Raw genomic sequence first — 23,637 nt, forward strand, 5'->3', positions numbered from 1 at the left:
CTGAGCTCACGGGTTCGGAGCCAGACTGAAAAACGTGGCCTAGCAGCCACAGGGGGTTAAAACTAAAGAATGGAAGGCACGGGCCCACGCAGGAGCCAGAGCCAGGACAGGACCTGGAACAGAGGAGCTGGCCTCGGAAAACAGGTTTGTGTAGCAGAGGCTAAGGCAAGTCCAGGGCCAGCAGCTGAGTTTTTCCCAAGGAGAAGTGAGTGCAGCCAGTGAAGCTTGGTGTACCATAACGTCTTTTCAGGAAGTCCCGCGCAAGCCCTGGTTTTAAAAGGTGTCATATGAGGAGAAGAGCATCTCTGAAGACTTACAGAGTTGGGTCAGAATTCCGGCCTCTGTCTGTGCGTAAACTCCACAGTACTCACCATGTTTGACAGGAACTATGAGTTTATCTTCCTCATGAGAAGGAAGTTAGTTCCTCTGAGGATAGAAATCATGCTTTATTCATTATTGTGCCCTCACTGCCTAGCAGAGTACTTAGTTAGCAATGATTGATTCAGTTTGTTTGAGGGATGAGTAACAGAAATAACAGTTTTATTCACCATGCACAATGTGCCAAAGTGAAAGCGAAGTCGCTCAGTCGTGTCTGACTCTTTGCGACCCCATGCACTATAGCCAACCAGGCTCTTCCGTCCATGGTATTTTCCAGGCAAGAGTACTGGAGTGGGTTGCCATTTCCTTCTCCACGGGATCTTCCCGACCCAGGGATTGAACCCGGGTCTCCCGCATTGGAGGCAAACGCTTTAACCTCTGAGCTACCAGGGAAGCCGTACAATGTGCCAGGCATTGTGTAAAATGCTAATACTCAGTAGTTCGTTTATTTCATGGGAAATAGTTACTACCATTATCACACTTAACTGATGAGGAAACTGGGGTTTACGAAAGTTAAGTAAATTTCCCTAGCATACTCACCTCAGAGTTTCAGACTCGGCATCAGAAACCAGGCCATCTCCCTCCAGAGAATAATGCTCTTACCCATTAATGGAGGGAAAGAGAGCACAAAAATCATTTAAGACACTCGCAGAGAATTAGGACGTTTGTTTCTTCTTTCTCTCAGAAAGGAAACTGGGGCTTTGTTTCTTAGAAACACTTGGTTCTTTTCTTACTCTTGGGAATAATTGATAGAGCTGCTTTTAAGAGCCCAGACATAAAATAAAGGCATACAAGACAGCAAACCCAAACATGCAAACACATTTCAAGCCTCTGCGTCTGCTACATCTATTACCATTCCGCTGTCGAATAAGAGTCACGTGTCCAAGACTACAGTCAAAGGCTGCAGAAGTGCAGTCCTGTCTTCAGGTGGCATGGCAAAACTATGTCAGTGTATCACAGGGAAAAGGGAGAAAAAACAGCCAATAATTTAATCGACCACAAAACCTTAGTTTTCTCATAGATAAAATAAGCTTACTACACCTACAAGCTGTGGTATATAGACTAACAGCCTCTCCAAAGGGGCCATGCCCTAATCCCCACAACCTGTGAATATGTTACCTTAAATGGCAAAAGAGATTTTGCAGAAGTGATTGTGTTAAGGATCTTAAGGTAGAAGGATTGACCTAGATTATACAGGAAGGCTCAGTGTAATCATAAATGTCTTTATAAAAGAAAAAAGGAGGCAGAAGAACTAGAAGAAGAGATTAACAGTGGAAGCTGAGGTCACAGTGATGCAACACCATGGCCAAGAAAGGCACAGCCTCCAGAAGCTGTAAAAGGCAGGAACAGAAAGATCATAGTCCGGTTAAAACCTTCACTTTATCCCCATGAGACATTTCAGACCTCTGATCTATAGAATTGTAAAGTAATAAATTTGTGTTATTTTAAGCCACTAAGTCTGTGGCATGTTGTCTCAACAGCAGTAAGAAACTAATACATGAAGTGAGTCATCCTGAGTCACTGTCCAGGAAAGTCCTGAATATTCATACTGCAGGCTTCATTTTTCACATACCCAGCATGATTAATCTGGATGCCAAAGGCCTTGCTTTCATTTCAGGGGGGAATCGTGAGTCCTGTGTCATTGAGAAGAGGAGTGTTTCCTTGGGACAGTTTGGAAGGAGTTCCGCAGAATCTCAGGCCGTGAGAGGGCATCACTTCCATAGGATGCTCTGCAAGCCGTATGCTGGCAGCTGTCCACGGGAGGTGCTCAGGAAACAGCCGTGAGGTGGCATGTGAAGCCGGCTCTGCAGCAAGGCCAGCGAGCAGTCAAGGAGAGCTGCTCTGCCAGCCCTGGAGGCTTCTAGAGCCCCCGCGGGCATGGTTGTCCACAGCTTCTCCATGCCGACCCAGTTCCAATCCATGAAGCCCAGAACCCCAACCTCTAGACCCACCGACCTCCTCTAAGGCCAAAGCCCATCACCTCTCTTCCCTTCCTAAGATGACCTTCACTCAGTCTCCACTGGTCTGGGACTAACTTCTCCTCATTCTCTTTCCGCTGACCTGTTAGAGCATAATTCCCCAGCGCCTCCTCGTCTAACACAGACTATCTCTTGCAAATCAATACTTTAGTTTTCACTACTCTTTCCAACTGTGGACTAGCCAAGCTTTCAGAGTTTTCATATAATAAAGATCTTTAATTCTATAGCATTACTTACATAAAAGATACATAATGGGGGAACTTAATTCTTTCATGGCCTAATTTTGTTGTTTATAGATCAATAAAATAAGAAATTCTTCTCTAATTTGGTCTATTAACTGTGGGGGAGATTACATGAACAAAATATAAATATTGGGTTGGCCAAAAAGTTCATTTGGGTTTTTCCATAGCATCTTATGGGAAAAAAATTTAACGAAATTTTAGGTCAACCTAATACATCTACTTCTTTCTTTCTAATGAAAGGTTCTAAGACATAAATAAGTTGTCAGCAGTTAGGTGAGATAATGAATTATTAGAAAAATAAAACTAAGCAAAGGGGTCCAAATTCTTAGTTGAATGGATTTGTGTATGTAAATAAAATGTCCTTAACCAAAAAAATTTGTATATTTTATTCTGTGTATCATTTTGAAAATTCATTCCAAGCAATAACGATTTTTTGAGGGATTCATATAATTGTATAGTATGTTCATCTATAGACTATTAAATGTTCATATTGCTTTTTATACAAAATCCAAAACACTGGTTTTATGAGAAAATATCAGAAACTCTGCAAGCATGAATATGCCACTCAGAGGATGTTTGTCTAATCCTACTGTTATACTGCTTTTATAAAGTTTGGAAACACCAGGTGTTAATTCTCTAATTATGTGGTAACCATGGGCTGCCAGTAAGAGTTCATCAAACCATCTCAAGTCATCTTGTGGAACCTGCTGGTTTGCTCAGGGTGTTGTTCTAAAGTCAGAATTGAAATAGCTTCATGGGATCTTCAAACAATTAATCTTCAAAGAATTAAAACCAAGCTCCTACAAATTTAAATTAATGATGATACAAGGATTCTGATAAATAGGAAAATGAAATATTCCAATTTAGATAGTTATTGCACTAAGGAGACAAGATTTTAATAAGATTCACAGGACTTGGATAAGTGAGTGCTAAAGGGCAGAGTAACTATTCCTGGCTGTTGGGGACTTATAAGGTGAAAATAAGTATCTTTAATTATATAGATTACCCTTCTGTTTTTATATCTAGATCAGAATGAAATTAGAAAGAAAGCAAGTGTAACTGAAGAAAAGAATGTAATATAATGTCAGTCTAACAAGAAAAAAGACTAAAGCTAAGAAAAACATAAGCATTGGCCAGTGAAGAATGGGGGCATGGCTATAATAGGCCAATAAGCAAACAGAGGGGGTGAATCCTCTGTAGATGGGAAACGGTGTCAGTGTTTTATCTGAATTCTTCCAGGTATCACTTTACACAACCATTCATAATACACTGTTCAATCTTCCATGGAGGCAGAAATTAGGTTTCATTCCTCAGCTTATCTAGCAGAGTCCCTGCTCCATATTAGATATGCAGTAAACAGCTATTAAATAAAGGATTGAATGAATATTAAAGATAACTCATATCAATTAGAGATAACTCACATCATTTAGAGAACTGATGGGAGCAAGCTACTAATACTTCACCATGCAAACTCTATTCCTATCCAATATAAGAAATCTCCAAACACAAAGAGAAGGAAATAACCACTAAGAGTATGTCACTAAATTCATTAACTCAAAGAAAGAATATTTATTGAGGTCCTAATTAGTATCATGGTATAAATAATGTTATAAAGAGTACCAAAGGGATGGCACGTGGGAAGTGGTCACGTACTCTACAGTTTACAATTCTTTAATTGTACACAATAATATATCAGTAGCTGGTGACTCAGTGGTAGAGAACCCACTGGAGACACTGATTCGATCCTTGGATTGGGAAGATCCCATGGAGAAGGAAATGGCAACCCACTCCAGTATTCTTGCCTTGGAAATCCCATGGACAAGGGAACCCAGCAGGCTAGAGTCCATGGGGTTGCAAAAGAATCAGACATGACTTAGTGACTAAACGACAACAATACCAACTTATATTTTGGTGCTTTTTTTCCTGCTTATTTGATGAGGTCACCTAATTTCTTAATGTAGCTTCCTGCACCACCTGAAATTGTATCAAAAATCCTAAAATTTTTTGCCTACTGATAGCTAAGAAGGCAATATTTCCATTAGTAGATGCTTGTTTTGATAAACTATTGCATAAGAATTTCCCCAGATAAATATGATTTTAAATCCCACAATTTAATGTTTCATATACAGAAATGAAGCTCAAACTGTACTTAGTTGATTTATAATGATACTACCTTATAGAGTTGCTATGAAGAACAAATAGGCCAATGCACATAAACAATGAGAACAGTGTCTGGCATTCAGGAAGTACTTAATCAACCTTTACCATTATCATTGTTTTTCCAGAATGGTCCAAATAAGCCATTGGGACTTAACAGTCATCAAGAGTGTTCCTTCCTTTTTTCTGGAGTATTATTTTATTATCAAAGCTAGATTCAGTGAACCAGAGATGGATAAGAAGTATGTCCAGAAACTTCTGCCAATACAGATAAATAGCTGTATGCTAGGGTCAGTGAGCAAAGCTGAGCAGCTGTTTCCTTGAGTGAACCAAGCCATTCCCCTGCTGTCCCAACTTCTCCAATCTCATGACAATTCAATCAAATGATGATATAGAGTTACAATTTAAAACTGAATAGAAGCTATTTAGCTGCAGAAAAACCTCCCTCTCGGTGAAGATTGAAAGTTCAATGGATGATAAATTTAAAAATCTTCTAACCAATTGTTGAAATTTCAAAAGACCAGATGATATCATAACATGATATTCTTGTATATCTTCATATTTGTTATTACAACATTTCAAGAGGCAAAGTGAGGAATTTTTATATAGAATGTTATACTTTTAAAAATGAACAAATCCGAAACAGTGAAATGCAGTATTCTAGTTTTGGGTCAAATAACTGATTTCTCTGATATCCAGCTATTTAAAAAACAGACACCATCATAATAAAAATATCCTCCTTATTTCACAAAATTTTGAGTATAATTAGCAAAATAATGTTTGTAAAATCCTTTGCATAATTGTTCTGCAAGTGAATTATTATTTTTATTTTATTTGTCTTGAAATATTAGAATGCTTATAAATACAAGCTCACAAGCTAGAGATATGCATATACATACACAGACGGAGGTTATATGTCTAATTTGAGTTCTTTGAAAAGCGCCACCAAATTATAGTGTGTGCTGTAATTACTTTTTTTTTTGCATCTATTTTTCTCTAATACAGAAATGTGAAATTTGTAGAAAGAGAGGGAACTAAAATTATGGAAATTATTTAGGCAATTCTAACAGAGTATGCTTACAAAGTTTGAAGATAAGATCAAGAAAAGGTTACCGTCTGAAATGTCATTTTATAAGAATAAATTAGAAAACGTTAATGACCTTAATTATCTGCATCATTGACCACTGTAAGCCTTTGGAAATGATGCTGCTGCTGAGAGAAAAGTGTATCTCATATTTAATTATGTGAACTGGGTGGAGAGCTTGAGCAATACAGTTGTGTAATTTGTCTTGCATGAGATAACAATGAATAATTTTTTAAACAAAAAATAAATTTTCTAAAATTTTCAAATAATGAGGAAAAGTATTATCTAGATAGAAATATCCTTACAGCAGAATTTCTTAAAGAGAACTAAAAAGGAACACCTATACTGCTAAGATTTCTAGACCTGTTTCTAAACCAACTAGAGATGGATAAATTAGGATACCAATAGGAAACCTGTCTATAAGAATGAATACCTTTATTTATCTCTGACTCAGTAAAGACCCTCCTGATGATCTAACCTGATCAGAGTAAAAAATCATAGATCAATACATATCTTATTTCCTTATTAAACATTGAAGTCATAAAGAACACTATGAAATATTTTTCATTAAAATTTCCTTTTACATTTTGGTCAATAATTCTTGAACTCTACTGTATGCAAAGTGAAGTGAAAGTAGCTCAGTCTTGTCTGACTCTTTGCGATCCCGTGGACGTAGCCCACCAGGTTCCTCTGTCCGTGGAATTCTCCAGACAAGAATACTGGAGTGGGTTGCCATTCCCTTCTTCAGGTTACCATATGTAAGAACAACCTAAACAGCTTCTGATACATGCCTATTTCCAGGTCATGACTATATTCTAGGCTTTCAGATTTCCAAGTCGGCCTCTCTTAAGCATTACATCCTGTGATCTCTGGGAGAGATGAAAAAGTCGGGCATCTAAAAGTCATAATTTAGACCAGCACCAGGCCCTTGAGTGATTCACCAACAAACCACAACCTACAAGGGCCAATGGATAATCCAGGTGACCTTTTCTCTCTGGGTCCATCACCACCCTTAAAAACCTTGATTCATACTGCACACCTTCAATAACCCAGAATTCTATAGGGAAATTATTTGACAAATGAAATAAAAACTTGTTCTAATATCCTTTTTATAGACAACTTCCTATTAATTAATAAGTGCTACTCAGAAGTATAAATGTTTGGAGCAAAAATGATTTCAAGGCTATTCTCTGCAGTTGAAAATTTTGCAAGTCACTTACCAGTGTTTTATGAGACAGTGATAACATAATGGAAAACTAAGAGAGAGAAAGCAAAGTGACTTGCCTTTTCAAAGATATTATTTATAGTTAGGGTTTCCTCTCAAGTTTCAGGTTGAGTGCTTTAAGATTTTATAACTTAATGTCTTAAAGGAAGAGTAGGAAGAACAACCTGATCATTTCTTCCAGCACAGTTCCTTTCTTCAAAATTGGCTGTGCATTGGAAACTTAACCAAATATCCAAGATAGGACTCCTGACTCGTAGGTTTTCCTCCCTGGGAGAAACTGCTACATTACAGTCCCATCTAGTTAAGCTTGCTGCTTACTTCCAAAGGGATTTGGAAAATATACAGAGATCCCGGGAAGAGGCACTTCTGGCCCCTCTACCGACCTATGAGGGTAATTGAATGGTAACTTCTGCTTTCACCTTCTGGGGCTTCTCTGATACTGCACGTGGGATGCCTGTGGACAGGACCGACTCAGTCATCCTAAGACATATGCCGGAGACATTTGTCATCCCTTATTGATGCACACGGCTCTTAGCAGGCGTCAGTATCCAAGTCAGCTCTCAGCATAACACTGTGTGGATGTCTGCGCTGTTCACACAGATGTGATGGGGACGGAGCCCTGTGAAATCGTGCAGCCAGCAGCTCTAATATAAGGTAGGAGCTCCTTTAACATTCTGTCTTGGAGACATGGGCGAATATCCCCACAGTGATAGTGGCGGTGATAATTATGATGATGAAACTAGTGATAATGGCCACAACTTGTGAATATAATGTGCTGATTTCTTTACAATTATTTAAAAAAAAAAGAATGACCAGCTTGGAAAAAAAAAAAAACTGATTAAATATCAAACTTTGAGAGACCTCTGTTAGTAACCATTATTGTCTTCTTAAAGCATGGAGTGAATAGAATGAGGTTACATTATTAGAAAATGACAGTTTTTTTGGATTTTTATCTAAAAAAAAATGATGAACACAATTTTATGTAGGGACCATTATTTGTTTCCGTACCTTACTCAAGACTCCACATTGTAGTTAACTGCATTGAGCAACTTCGGCTGCATGCAACAAATTCTGGTAAATTCTCTTTTCATTTTTTACTCTATTACCAATATTTTCTAATTTTCCTTGTTATGGCTTCTTGGATACACCCATCATTTGAAACTGGTCATTTAATTTCCAAGTACATGGGATTTTGTTTTTAAAGTATCTTTAATATTAATTTCTCATTTTGATGCTAATTTTTCATTTAGATGCTTTCTTCTCTGCAATTACCCTCTATACTTTTTTTCAGTCTAACTTTTCTGAGGCTTTTCGTGACTAAGTCAAAGATCTCTCTTGGTAAAGGTCACACTGCACTTGAAAATATGTGGGTTATCTTCAAATATTTTTGATACTGATTTCTACGTAATTCCACAATGATAAGGGAACAGACTCTGTATGATTTCAATACCTCTAGACCATGAAATTTTTGCACCTTGTTTTATGTCCCTGGATATGTTCCAGTGTCTCCAAGTTCACAGTCCATAGGAACTTGAATAGAATTTGTATCCTACTGTTGTGTGAAAACTGTATAAATCTTAATTATGTTGAATTGGTTCATAGTGCTTTTCAGGTCTACTATATCCTTCTCTTCTCTGTGTATCCATTCTATTAATTTTTGAGAGTTTGATATTGAAACTCCAAGTAAAAATCTTAATTTGTCTACTTAAAAAATAATTGTGATATGTAGTGGAAGTATATGTAACCTTGTTTTGTATTTTCTACGTCTCCTGTAAATGTGTTACCATGCTTTCATGATTTAAAAAAATTAAAATATAAAAAAAAAACAAAAAAGGGAGATGGAATTATGCATAAAAATCTAAACAAATACTGTAACCTAATCTAGGACTAAAATTTTGACCTTGGAATTGCCTCTATTTTGTATTTGAGTTTATAGCATCATCAGGATAAAGCCACCGAAAGAAAAAGCTTTCTTCTTGTAGGCTTTGAAGGTTTAAGGTATTTACTCATAAAGGATAGGTTTCTTGGGAGATTTGAACAACAAATTCTAATCCAAGGACCAAAATTAGTACAGCAGTTTTGTAAATAACCCTCCAAATTATAAAGCAGGTGAAGTCATGACGAGCTAAGTTAATCACAAGAATGCAAACAGTTATAAACATAATTGTCATGGTGTCTTGTTCCACACTCTAGCAATAACAACTTCTGCTCTGGGTGAAACATTCGGGGTGCTAAGATGAACCAGCCTAAGATGAGAACGCCACATGGTGTTATTTTCGACCAAGTAAAACATGCTCACCAGTTTCTGATGTTTGGTTCTCAACTCCCACCCCTAATCTCTAAAATCTGTCATAGGCAAATTCTATAAATGAAAAAACCTTTGATCTGAAAAGCTTTCACCCTTTAGTTTCTTTTCTAAATCCTCATAATATGACCTTTCCCAATACTTCCTTTAAATGAAAAATAAAAGTCTTTGGCTAAATTCCCCACCACTCCCATGTTCTTACTTAATGTCAAGGCATTGGAATATTCATCACCAGAGATCATTTTATTTAAATATTGCAAATAATATAAAAGGTATTACAATGAAAAAGTTTGGGCTTGCTACTTTAATGGTAGTAAATATGAATTCCATTCATGAAATAAAGATTCCTGTTTTTAACAGAAAATCATTTCACCAATGCTCCCAGGCAATTTCAAAAACTTGTATTAACACAAGACCATTGCCAACGGCCCCAGGATGAATAATGCATTCCTGCATTACGGTGCATAATCTATCATATTTTAAAGACTAACTTCTTACTATAAAATCTGGATCCAAACCATACACTTACAGAAGAATAACTTTTTCAAGTACTGCTCTGGAGTTCTTAAGGCAAATTAATGGAGTAAAGTACCTTAGATGAAATCTGCAATCTCACCAGGAAAGGGAGGAAGTCAAATTAGCCTTTTACCTTCATAGCATTCCAACTAAATCCAACTCCACTCAATGTAGCACTCAATCTTTTCTAGTTTAAATGTCTATACAAGTGATGACACATGGCAAACGGGTGTATTAAGGATGATTAACCAGGAATTAATTCCTAAGCTTTGCTCAAATGCTTTGAACACTATAATCTGTCTTCTTCCCTTCCTTGGCTAAGAAACACATATTCTGTTTTAGTCATTATGTACTAGAAGACTACTTAAACCTTAGGAATTTGGCCTTGAGAAATCAATCTAGTTTGCTAAGCATTTGACCATATTTTTCAGCGATGGCTGTTGAGACGATATCCTAGAGGCAGAAGTGACTCATAAAGTGTGTAAGTGTCATGAATAAGAGAGGCTTGCTTTAAACTGGAGAACAGAGGTGTTCAGACGGTGAGTTAGTAAGAAGGGCCAGGAAGGAAGGACAGAGTTCAGTGACTCACCTGTAACACTTTGCTCAGATTGTCGAACAGAGCTTGTCCAGCACTGACTTTATATTTAACGCCTCTGACTGTGCCATTCTTGCTTAAAATGTTGACTCTTCTTGTCCCAAACCCCTTCTCGCTGGCCGCCCTGGCCAACACCAGCAAGTTATCCTGGTCATTCTCCCGCTCGTCACCTTCCGGTCCTACGTGGCCGTTCTGCCGTCCATCAGACTCACGGAGCCCATCTATGCCGCAGATACTGGCACATTCAGAATCCAGAGAGCCCGCTGGCCGGCCGTCTTCATACACCTCCCTCAGAACTCGCCCGCTGTGAGACGACGCGATCCGAAATCGGACTTTCCGGGGCCTGTCACTTTCTGGCTTCATCTCCCGCCTCAGCATGGTCCCATCCACCCACATAACAAACAGCTCACATAGTTCTGGGTCCCTTGCTCCTGCATTAGTCGACCTGCCACATAGCAATATCTGAGCCTAATTCTAGTGACGGCAGCATTTGCATGAAACTAACATCGCAGGGAAAGAAGTGTCCCAAGAACTTACAGTGCATCTCTGCTATTAATAATGAATGTGTCTGTGTGTGTGTGCGTGCTATGGTTACCTTTAAACTAAAACCTGCAAAGTGATCCCAGCCTTTAAATATTAAATAGCCAGGGTGGACTCTTCAGCAAGACAAGTGCAAGAAAGTAGCAAGCCATGAAACAGAAAGTAAGTACGAGGCAAAGAAATGAAAGGCTTGAACTTTGAAGCCAGTGGTGAGTGTTGAGAAGGATCTTAGCTGCAGAAATACCTCTGAAATTCAGAGTGGAAACCAGAGATAAAATACGGAATCAAATGTGTAGGCTGGGCGGTGTCATAGGCTTCTCACAGTGCCTATTCCTTCTGTCTTTCACACTCTTAAAAAAGGGCAGTGAACATACTACATGCTTGCATAGAGCTATCAATATCAATTCTTATTAAATCATCAGTTAGACTTCACCCACATTTATACAATGAATTTTCAATCTACACCTTCATCTCTGTGCACAAGTAGTTTTGCTGGTAGGCTGCAGTCCATGGGGTCGCGAAGAGTCAGACACGACTGAGCGACTTCACTTTTCACTTTCATGCATTGGAGAGGGAAATGGCAATCCACTCCAGTGTTCTTGCCTGGAGAAATCCCAGGGACGGCGGAGCCTGATGGGCTGCCATCTGTGGGGTCACACAGAGTTGGACATGACTGAAGCGACTTAGCAGCAGCTTTTCAACAGACAATAAAAATAAATAACTTTTCTTTTGTTGCTTTCCCACCTCTGAGAGCAGAAAACACTCCTCTCTTTGACAGAAGGAAAAGTTTTGGAAAGGAAATATGGGACTGCAAGGGAAGAATGGAAAATCCTCCAAGTCAGCCAGATCAGCCAAGGCAATCCAGGTGATCAGCACTGATAAATGTCATATCCAAATCACCCATGCATAGAGAAGGGTTCTCCTTATACTATGCTCGGTGGGTTTTCTGTCACTTTGGCAAGCACCTGAAGAAGTTCCTAAGATACAAAGACATACTGAAACTTACACCATAGTGAGTGCCCCAACCCATCTGAACCTCCAGAGGGAGGATACGCAGCTAGCTCTCACGGACCCTTTTTTTTAATGTTTATAAGCTTTTACCTGATTATAAACTTAATTTGTGCTTATTTCAGAAAATTCAGAGAGTAATTACAGTACAGAGTTAAAAATAAAAGTCACAACTACTGTTGCTAGAGATGTTAATAATTTTGTGAAATTTATTACAGTGTATATGAAGCTGAGATGCTCTGATACATACAACTACGTTGTCCAGCCTCTTGCATTTAAGGGAGAGAGAACAAATGCCTAGCTTTTGCCGAGGGCATGTGTGCAAAAGTGACAGGTATCTGTGGACCAAGGCAGTTGACAAGACACTGTATGTCATTCTATTTCTCTTTCTTCCCCATCTGCTAGCTGGATGACATCAGCAATCGTGCCATATATGAGCTTATCTGTCTTAAGCTAAAATAAAAATCAACCTGTTCTTTTCAATGGATAATCTTTGTAATTCTTTCTTCATTCAGGCAATAAGTATCCCACAAGCATCTACTGCATACCCCCCAAGGGTAGCAGGAGACAATAGCAAATATAAAGATATATAAGCTTAAGACCCATACCTTCCATTGGCTACATAATACTTAGAAAAATTAGCTATAGCTCAACACAGCATATTTTAAGATGTACAGAACCCTTCTTTTTAAAAATAACCTAATTTCTAGTCATCACCAATAAAACACACCAGTGCTATTCTCAACAGTTTCCACTCTCATTGTGTTTAGAATTTGTTCCCAGCTGCTCAATATGAATATAGCACTTTCTAACTATCCCACTTGCCACCTTTTCCCACTATCAGTTTATTATTCCGTGCATTATAATCAGGGCTTCCCCGTCATCTCAGTGGCAAACAATCCACCTGCCAAGCAGGAGATGCAGGTCTGATCCCTGGGTTGGGAGGACCCTTTGAAGAATGAAATGGCAGCCCTCTCCAGTATTCTTGCTTGGAAAATCCCATGGACAGAGGAGCCTGGCAGGCTACAGTCTATGAAATCACAAAGAGTTGGACACAGCTTAGTGACGAAACAACATTATCTTTGCTTTGCCAGTTTGCCCTCCACCCTTGAGCAGGAGTTTCCTTCAGATGTACTCTTATAATCATTTATTCATTTAACAATATTTATTGAGCACCTACTAAATATCAAAGAATTGCTGGATCTATACAAGCATGATCCTTGCCTTTAGAGGTGAACAGATAACACTCAATAAACAAATAGAGGTATTTAGTAATAAAAATTGTAACAAGCATTACCAAGGGGGAAAGGTGGATGCAGTTAGAAAACATAAAAGAAGGGAGCCTACTTTAGAAGAACCACGGTAAGCCTCTCCTAATAGGAGGCATTAAACTAGGGCCTACCAAAATTAAGAGATTGATCATGAAAGACTTGAAGTGGGCAACAGTAGTTGAAGATACTTCCTCAGCTGAAATGGTAGTTGAAAAGGCCCTGAGGCAGAAAACCAGAAGTTTGTTCAAAGAACTAAAAAAAGGCCAAATGGCCAAAGAATAACTCCCATCTACAAAGCTCTTCTCAAAGGAGGGCACGACGAACAAGACCTTTCTTTCCTAAGCTAAGCCTTGATTTATGCAACCCCTCAAAACAAACATCCCATTCCCATGAAAAACCACATTACCAATACAGAAATATTTCAAGTTTGACACCACTGGGTATTTATTTATTTAAAATATAAAGTTAAAGATTCCAGATCAAATATTGTATTAACCAAGGTAGAACTACTTTGGAAATCAACATTAATGATGTATTCAAAGAGAAAAGTACCCCTTGTTCAATTCCTAGTAGAAACAGTACTCGAGCAGCTAGACCTAGGCCTGGATATTTCTTGCTGGCATTAGTTTTTTAATCAGGATATTTAATTACTTCCTTATTTGCAGAGAAATGTAACATAAAAATATAATTATATTTTTACTCATCTTGTCTCCAAATATTGCCCCATATACCGTTCTGTGTGATTATTACTGAATGGTGAAAATAATTTTAGAAATATTCCTAGCATTGGAGGATAATTTTTTAATCTCTTGGATCACAGAAAATATGTGCAAAATGTCTCCGTTTGTTGCCATCTTATAGCTATCATACTCGCTATTTTATTTTTTGGTCTTGCAGAAATGTTGCCAGTCATTGGCAAAGTAATGGTCTTCTCGCCAGCAACACATGTCCCTAGAGAAACAATAAATCATGACTTACTCCCAAAGTGCTGTTCTCAGAACTTCTGTTCGGATGGAAAGAACATATCAATTTTTATTATCTAACTACATTGGCAATTAGAGGGGGAAAAAGATTTACTAACCATCAGTAAGGGCACTAGTGGTAAAGAACCCACCTGCCAATGGAGGAGACATAAGAGACTCAGGTTTGATCCCTAGATCAGGAAGATCCACCGGAGCAGGGAATGGCAACCCACTCCAGTATTCTTGCCTGGAGAATCCCATGGACAGAGGGCCTGGCAGGCTGCAGTACCTAGGGTTCCACAGAGTTGGACATGACTGAGTGACTTAGCATACACCCATGCACAACCTCAGTAAAACAGGGAGAACAAGCTACCCCTGAAATTTTCAGCTTACAGAATACTGAGATTTTCTTAACCAACATGAATTTGCAAATCAAAATTCACAGTTCAATATTCATTTGAAGTGCAGAGAACTTCTAAATCAAAAGAGAAATAGTGCATTAATAAAGAAAATATTTGTTGAAAACAGGACTACTAATACATAACAAGAAACAGGGATGATTTCTTAGTTTATACATTAGTGGTTAAGAGTGGGGGCTGTGGGTATACACAGCACTGGGTTTAAATCTTGGATATACCATCCCCTAAAATGACCTTGAACCTCAGTTTCTTCATTTGTCAAATAGTAGATTTTATTGCTCAGAATGTTTGGCAAGACTGACTAGAATGATGTATATACAAAGTGCTCAGAATGCTGTTCAACAGATGATCGCTATAAATTCTTATCATTTACTTAAAATAGCTAAACACACATACAGTCATCCCTAGGCATCTTGAGGAATTAGTTCCAGGACCCCCACAGATACTAAAATTTATGGATGCTCAAGCCCCTTGTTAAAATAGCACAGTATTTGGATATAATCTGCACACATCCTCCCTTATATCAATTCTTCAAATCATCTCTAGATTACTTATAATACCTAATACAATGTAAATGCTTTTTAAATATTTAAACTATTTAAATAGTTGCTAGTGTATGTCAATTTTAAGTTTGTTCTTTGGAACTTTCTGGAATTTTTTCAGATATTTCCACCTGCAGTTGTTTGAAACCAAACCATGAGTGTGGAACGTTATGGATACAGAGGGCTGACTATACTGTTTGGAGGATAGGGAGAAGAATGTGGAGTCATGTGAATGTAATTCACTGAAAAGGAATCAAAGCAATTTTTTTCTAGTCTGACTCTAGGTCTTCAAGGCTGAACCCATTTGTCATCACTTAGATCTTGGGAGAAGGGCTCCAGTTTGCAGAATCTCATTCACTCTACAACTCTGGACTGTTAACTACATATTAAGTGCTGTAACTGGGAGCAGGGGTTTTCAGGGCTGGCTTATACCTGTCACCATGGATCCAGAGAGGCATGGTTGGCTCAGAGTCTCAGGGCTGTTCAGCTGTAGACTCAACATGCACCCAGCACTTCTAGTATCTAATTATCTAAACTCTTTAAAATTAGCATCGCCACCAATGAAGGAGGACCAATAAAGAGTTCCCAGAGAAACAGCTTCCCAAAATAGACTTTTACAGTTCAATTCTCATTTTTAATTTCCCACTGTATTTTGTAGGATGTTTCACTTATAAATAGCAATAAATAAATGAAGCAAATAAATAAATGTTTGCTGAATTAAGACTAACTAAATTAAGTTCTAATGTCAGAACAAACTGACCTCCCATTTAGGAGACACATAAATAACAGCTAACATGAGTACTTTCACCTCTTTCTTTCCTGCTCCCAGGCTACATACAAGGTGGGAATTAATATCTATTTACTTTCCAGGCAAAAGTCAAAGTTATGGTTTTTTCTATAGTCATGTATGGATGTGAAAGTTGCACCATAGAGAGACTTCGTGCTGAAGAACTGATGCTTTCAAACTGTTGTGCCGGAGAAGACTCTTGAGAGCCCCTCAGACTGCAAGGAGATACAAACAATCAATCATAAAGGAAAACAACCCTGAATATTCATTGGAAGGACTGATGCTGAAGTTGAAGCTCCAATACTTAGACCACCTAATGTGAAGAGCTGATTCACTGGAAATCTCTCCCTGATTCTGGGAAATAGTGAAAGAAGGAGGAGAAGGATGAGATGGTTGGATGGCATCACTGACTCAATGGACATGAGTTTGAGCAAATTCCAAGAGACAGTGAAGGACTGGGAAGCCTGGCATGTTGCAGTCCAAGGGGTCGCAAAGAGTCAGACACGACTGAATGACTGAATGTCAACAACTTTCCAGGCAAAATATCTGAGTTATTTAATGCTCGTGGTTTCATTAAAGGCATCATCTACTCTATATGAAAAGGTGTTGAATGCTAGAGAGTAAATAGTATATTCTGCTTGTAGAATCCAGTCCCAGAAAAATCAAAGAACAATGAATCAAGTTTACTTATTTAGGTGTTGAAACCTTGACTTGGCTACCCTCAACTTATAAAAACCAAGAGATTCAAACATCCAGTCTACTTAGCACCAAGTAGCTATAAGCTCAAGTTTTATTCTCAAACATAAAACAAGCATTTTGCTTTTTTCTCTTGAATAAGGAATTTCCTGTGTATTGTATAGCTAAGATACTTAAAAGAAAAGATCTTTCAAAGATTGGAAGAAAGATAACTTTTATGTTCTTCTTTATTCAGATTGTCAGTATACAGAATATTTATAAATATCTTATGGTAAAAAGATTTTTTAACTACTCCATTATTACCTGAGGATATTGATGCTGTGATTCATGGGGTAGCAAAAAGTCAGACACGACTGAGCAACTGAACTGAACTGATTGGCATATGAATCTGATATCTCTTAATTCCCAATGAAGAGGAAATCAATGAGTGAAATTAAAAATACATTTATCCTACACATGGGATGCTTACTTCTCAATATTCTGCATAGAATGATAACAAAAGTAAATACAAAGGCCCCAGGATGGAAGAAAGTTCAGATAAGATAATGAGTATGGCACTCAAGAATAAATATTAATGAATAAACCGTCAAAAAGACTGAACTGGGGGGAGGGGCCAAGATGGCAGAGTAGAAAGGTCCTAAGCTCACCTGCTCTCCTGAGCACACCCAAGCCACAATGACCTGCAGAACCACCATCAGTGAAAAAGACTGGAACCTCTCAGAAAAGTTCTTCAAACAACGGAAGACACAAAGAAGGAACACAGCAAAATGCAGGAAGGATGACATGAAGTAATCAGATCTCATACTCCATGGGTGGGCAATGCAAAAAGTGGAGAATAATTATATTGCAGAGGTTCTGCCACAGGTATGAGAGTTCTGAGCCCCACGAAAGTCTCCCCATCTGGGGGGTCTGGCACCAGGAAGATTAGAGCCCAGAACATTTGGCTTTAAAGGCCAGCAGGGCCTAACTGCAGGAGCCCCAGGGAACTGGAAGAAATAGACACTTCATTCTTAAAGGGCACACACAAAATCTCATGTGTACCATGAAAGTCAAAGTCACCTCAGTATGTCTGACTCTGCAACCCCATCAACTATAGTCCACAGAATTCTCCAGGCCAGAATACTGGAGTGGGTAGCTGTTCCCTCCAGGGGCTCTTTCCAACCCAGGGGTTGAACCCAGGTCCGCCACATTGTAGGCGGATTCCTTACCAGCTGAGCCACAAGGGAAGCCCTCCAGGGCATAAGGAGTAGTTTGGTGTGATGCTGGGCCAGCCCTCCTTCCTGGTTTTGGAGAGTCTCCTGGAGGCGGGGTGGGATGAGGATGAGGCTCACCCTAGGGATAGAGACACTGGTGGGAGAAATATTGGGGAACATTCAAATACTTCCATGAACAATGCTGCTGGGAGCTGCCATCTTGGTCAAGACTTGGCCTCACCCAACAATTGATAGATGCCTGTACTGGGATGCCTCAAGCCAAAAAACTAACATGAGGGGATACAATCCCAACCACCAGTATACAAGCTGCTCTAAAAACTTCCTGAGCCCATAGCCACCTCTGGACATGCCCCTACCCATCAGAGGGCCAAGACCCACTACCATCCACCCCTGGGCTGACATGGCCCTTCCCAGCACTAAGACTGCGCCAGGTTCCCCACGAGCTTCACCCACCAGGGGGCAGACACCAGAAGGAAGAAAACTACAGTCCTGCAGCCTGGGAACTGAGCCTACCAACAGCAAGCCAGACCCTATCCTGGGGCCAGCTGGGCCCCTCCCACCTACCAACAGGCCAAAATCGCCCTCAGGACACCCTGGGCCCCATTCCTGTGTCAGGAACTCCCTTCCATTAATGATCTGAAATGAGCTCTGAGCTCCCAGGGACCCGCGATCAGACTTCAGGAACCAGCTGCGACTGCCACTAACCCCAGGATCTGGCTTCACATGCCAGTGACAATATCCCTAGAACATTTGGGGTCTTGATTCCACCCACACTGAGACATCACTAGCCCCAGGGCCCACTAGGTCGCTGCAACCCACCACCTTGTTACTCAGTTCAGTTCAGTTCATTTCAGTCGCTCAGTCGTGTCCGACTCTTTGCGACCCCATGAATCGCAGCACACCAGGCCTCCCTGTCCATCACCAGCTCCCGGAGTTTACTCAAATTCATGCCCATCGAGTCGGTGATGCCATCCAGCCATCTCATCCTCTGTCGTCCCCTTCTCCTCCTGCCCCCAATCCCTCCCAGCATCAGGGTCTTTTCCAATGAGTCAACTCTTCGCACTAGGCCCCACCAAATACCAGCAAACAATAGCCTCATAACACAGAGTCTGGCAACCAACCAGACCAGGGTCTAACCAAGCCTACCAGGCTGCCCACATAGTCAGCCTGCCACAACAGAGGGACCCAAAATCCCATCTGGGGGAACCGCTAGAGCATATACCTTGGGAGACCGTAGGGGAGTGCACTTATAGGAAGCACAGGACATCTCTTACAGAGGCTCACTTCTTCAAGGTCAAGAAATGTAACTAACTGCCATGTACATAAAAATACAGAGAGCAACTTAGTCAAAAAGAGGTAGCAGAGGAATGTATTTCAATGAAGGAACAAGATAAAAACCCCAGGAGAAGAACTGAGAGAAGTGAAGATAGGCAATCTACACAAGAAACCATTAAGAGTAATTATTATAAAGATGATAGAATTTTCAAAGAAAATATATGCACAGAATGAGAAGTCAGAAGTTTTTAAAAAAAAAATAGTTAGAAAATATAAAGAACAACCAAATAGAGATGAATAATACAATAACTAAAATGAAAAATACACTAGATGAAATCAATAGTAGACTAAATAAGAATGGATCAATGAACTACAAGACACAGGAGTGGAAATCACTGCCACCAAACAGAAAAAAAGAAAAAGGGCAGTTTAAGAGACCTCTGGGACAACATCAGGGGCACTAATATTTGCATTATACGTATCCCAGAATCCAAGGAAGAGAAGAGAGAGAACAGAGGTCTGAGAAAATATTTAAAGAGATAATAGCTGAAAACATCCTTAACCTGAGAAAAGAAACAGTCACCCAAGTCCAGGACATGCCAAGTCCCATACAGAATTATGGGAACACACCAAGACATTAACCCAAAAAGGAACACACCAAGACATCCTGTAATCAAAATGACAAAAATTAAAGAATCAGAGAGAATATTAAAAGCACCTAAAGAAAAGCAGCAAATAACATACAAGGGAACTCCGATAGAGCCATCTGCTGATTTTTCAGCAGAAACTGCAGACCAGAGGGGAACAGATTTAAATATACAAAATCAGAATGCCACAGAAATACAAAGGGCCATAAGAGACTACGATGAGCAACCATATGCCAATGAAATGAACAACCCAGAAAACTGGACAAATTCTTAGAAAGCTATAATCACCCAAGACTGAACCAGGAAGTAATAGCAAATATGGACAGATCAGGACTGAAATTGAATCAATAATTTGAAAACTCCCAACAAGCAAAGTTCCAGGATCAGATGGCTTCATGGGTGAATGCTATCCAAAATTTAGAGAAGAGTTAATACTTATCCTTCTGAAACTATTCCAAAAACACTGCAGAGGAAGGGACATTTTCAGACTCGTTCTATGAGGCGATAATCACCCTGACACCAAAACCAGACAAAGATACCACACACCCACAAAAATTATAGATCAATACCACTGTGAATATAGATGCAAAACTCAGCAAAACACTATCAAACTGACTTCAACAATACATTAAGAGAATCATACACCATAATCAAGTGGGATTTATTCCAGGGATGCAAGGATTTTTTAAGATCTACAAATCAATCAATGTGATACACATTGTGTCACATTGTATGTGATACAATATGTGTATCACATATTGTATCATTGTATGTGATATCACTGTATGTGATACAATATGTGTATCAATGTGATACACATATTAACATATTACAAGTTGAAAATACACATATTAACAAGTTGAAAAATAAGAATCATATGGGATGCAGAAAAAAGTTTTTGGTAAAATTAACATCCATTTATGATCAACACTGTCCAGAAAATAGGCACAGAGAGAACATATCTCAACATAATAAAGGCCATATATAACAAACCAATAGCTAACTCCATACGCAATTGTGGAAAGCTGAAAGCATTCCTTCTAAGATCAGAAACAAGACAAGGATGCCCACTCTCATCACTTTTATTCAACATAGTTTTGGAAGTCTTAGCCACATCAAATAAGAAAAAGAAATACAAATTTGGAAAGAAGTAAAACTGTCATGGTTAGCAAATGCCATGATGCTACACATAGAAAATTTTAAAGATATTACCAGAGAATGGTTAGAGCTTATCAATGAATTAGGTAAAGTTGCAGGGTACAAAACTAACAAACAGAAATCTGTTGCATTCCATGCCCTAACAAGGAAATATCAGAGAAAGAAATTAAGGGGGAAAAAAATCCCACTTACCATCATGTCTAAAATAATAAAATACCTGGGAATAAGCCTACCCAAGGGGGCAAAACGCCTGCACTCTGTAAGATGTGCAAAAACTGTAAGATTCTGATAAAAGAAATTGAAGATGATACATACAAATGGAAAGATATACTGTGCTCTTGAATTGCAAAATTCAATATTGTTAAAATGACCATACTACCTAAGGCAATGTGTAGATTCAGTGCAATCCCTATCAAATTACTATAGCATTTTTCACAGAACTAGAACAGATAATTCCAAATTTTGTATGGAAACCTAAAGGACCCTCAATAGCCAAAACAATCTTGAGAAAAAAGAATGGAACTGAAGGAATCATGCTCCCTGACTTCAGACTATACTACAAAGCTACAGTCATCAAAGCATTACAGTACTGGCATAGAGACAGACATACAGATCAAAGGAATAGGATGATAGGTCCAGAAATAAACTCATGGTCAGGTAATCTATGACAAAGAAGGCAAGAAAATACAATGAAGAAAAGACCTTTCACAAGTGTTGCTGAGAAAACTGGACAGTAACATGTAAAAAAATAAAGTAAAACATTCTCTAACATCATATACAAAAATAAACTCAAAATGGATTAACGATCTACGTGTACAACCAGATACTATAAAGCTCCTAGAGGAAAACATAGGCAGAACACTCTTTCACACAAATTACAATGACATTTTTTTGATGTATCACCTAGAGTAATGAAAATATTGAATAAAAACAAAAATAAACAAATGGGACCTAATTAACCTTAAAAGCTTTTGCACTGCAAAGAAAACCATCAACAAAAAGAAAAGACAATCTACAGAATGGGAGAAAATATTTGCAAACAATGCCACTGACAAGGGATTAAGTATCAAAATATACAAAGAGTTCACACAGCTCAATATCAAATTATCAAACAATACAGTCAAAAAATGCACAGAAGATCAAAATAGACTTTCTCCAAAGGACACACAGATGGCCAACAGGCACTTGCAAATAGGCTCAACATCACTAATTATTATGTGCATGCTAAGTTGCTTCAGTCATGTTGGACTCTTTGGGAACTGATGGACCATAGCCCACCCGGCTTCTCTGTCCATGGGACTCTCTAGGCAAGAATACTGGAGTGGGTTGCCATGCCCTCCTCCAGGGGATCTTCCCAATCCAGAGATCGAACATGCATCTCTTATATCTCCTGCATTGGCAGGAAGATTCTTTACCACCAGTGCCATCTGGGAATTCCCCACTAATTATTAGGGAAATGCAAATGAAAACTACAATGAGGTGTCACCTCACTGGTGGGAATGCCATCATCCAAACTCTGCAAACAATGAATGCTGGAGAGGTTGTATAAGGAAGGGAACCCTCCTCCTATGCTGTTGGTGGTTATTTAAATTGGTGCAACTCTCCTGGGAAACAGTACAAGCATTCCTCACTCACTGAAGATAGAGTGACCATATGATCTAGCTATATCTAACTCCTGGGACACACCCGGAAAAGGCAAAAACTCTAATTCAAAAGATACATGTACCTCAATGTTCACAGCAGAGCTATTTACAATAACCAAGACTTGGAAGCAGTCTAAATGCTCATGAACAGGTGAATGGGTAAAGAAAGTTTGGTGGAGATATATATATATATATATATACACACACACACAAGGGAATATTACTCAGCTACAAAAAAAGAATGAAATCAAGCCATGTGCAGCGCTGGACCTAGAGATCATCATAATAAGTGAAGTAAATCAGAGAGAGAAAGAAAATATCATATGATATCACTTATATATAGACTCTTAAAAAATAATACAAATGAACTTATTTATAGAACAGAAACAGTATCACAGATGTAGAGAACAAACTTGGTTACCAAAGAGGAAGGCAGGAGAGACAGGGTAAAATAGGAGCTTGGGAAATTTGGAATTAACAGATACACACTACTACATATAAATAGATAAATAAGGGTCGACTCTATAGCATAAGCAACTATATTCAATATCTTACAACAACCACTAATAAAAAAGAATCTGGAAAATAGCATGTATACATGCATTGTTCCGAATCACTTTGCTCTACACCTGAAAGTAACACAGCATTGTAAATCAACTATATGTCAATTGAAAAAAGTACTGAATCAGACCCAAAAATACTCAAGGTATTCTTGATATCATAAAGACTGGATTTATACTTAAGATTTTCCAGAATCAGGATAGAAACAAAAGAGGAGGAGCCAAAGCATTAGGAACATCAGCAAGAGCCCCCTTTCCAAAGCAGCAGCGCATTTCAGCAGAACATCAGTGCTGAATGTGGTAGCTTGGAAGTGTAAACCCCTAGAGTGTCAGTTTACTTTTCCATAGTGACGATGTGCTTTTAGAAAGTAGAAAGAGCCTCTAGAATTTTCAAATCTATTTCAGATAAAATGGCAACTCTCTCAAAGGCTACC

The 23,637-nt window shown here is 38.8% G+C and overlaps 1 protein-coding gene across 1 annotated transcript in view; it reads right to left on the reverse strand.

The window, feature by feature from the left end:
- The window catches only part of GRXCR1 (glutaredoxin and cysteine rich domain containing 1), a 121,240-nt gene extending 110,363 nt beyond the window's left edge, over window positions 1–10,877 (reverse strand). Inside the window, exon 1 of the mRNA XM_070452395.1 lies at window positions 10,476–10,877. Within this exon, the coding sequence (XP_070308496.1) occupies window positions 10,476–10,877 (402 nt within the window). The remainder of the gene's footprint in view (window positions 1–10,475) is intronic.
- Window positions 10,878–23,637: the final 12,760 nt, after the last annotated feature.

This window comes from Odocoileus virginianus, chromosome 21 (genome assembly GCF_023699985.2).
Source record: "Odocoileus virginianus isolate 20LAN1187 ecotype Illinois chromosome 21, Ovbor_1.2, whole genome shotgun sequence".
NCBI lineage: Eukaryota > Metazoa > Chordata > Mammalia > Artiodactyla > Cervidae > Odocoileus > Odocoileus virginianus.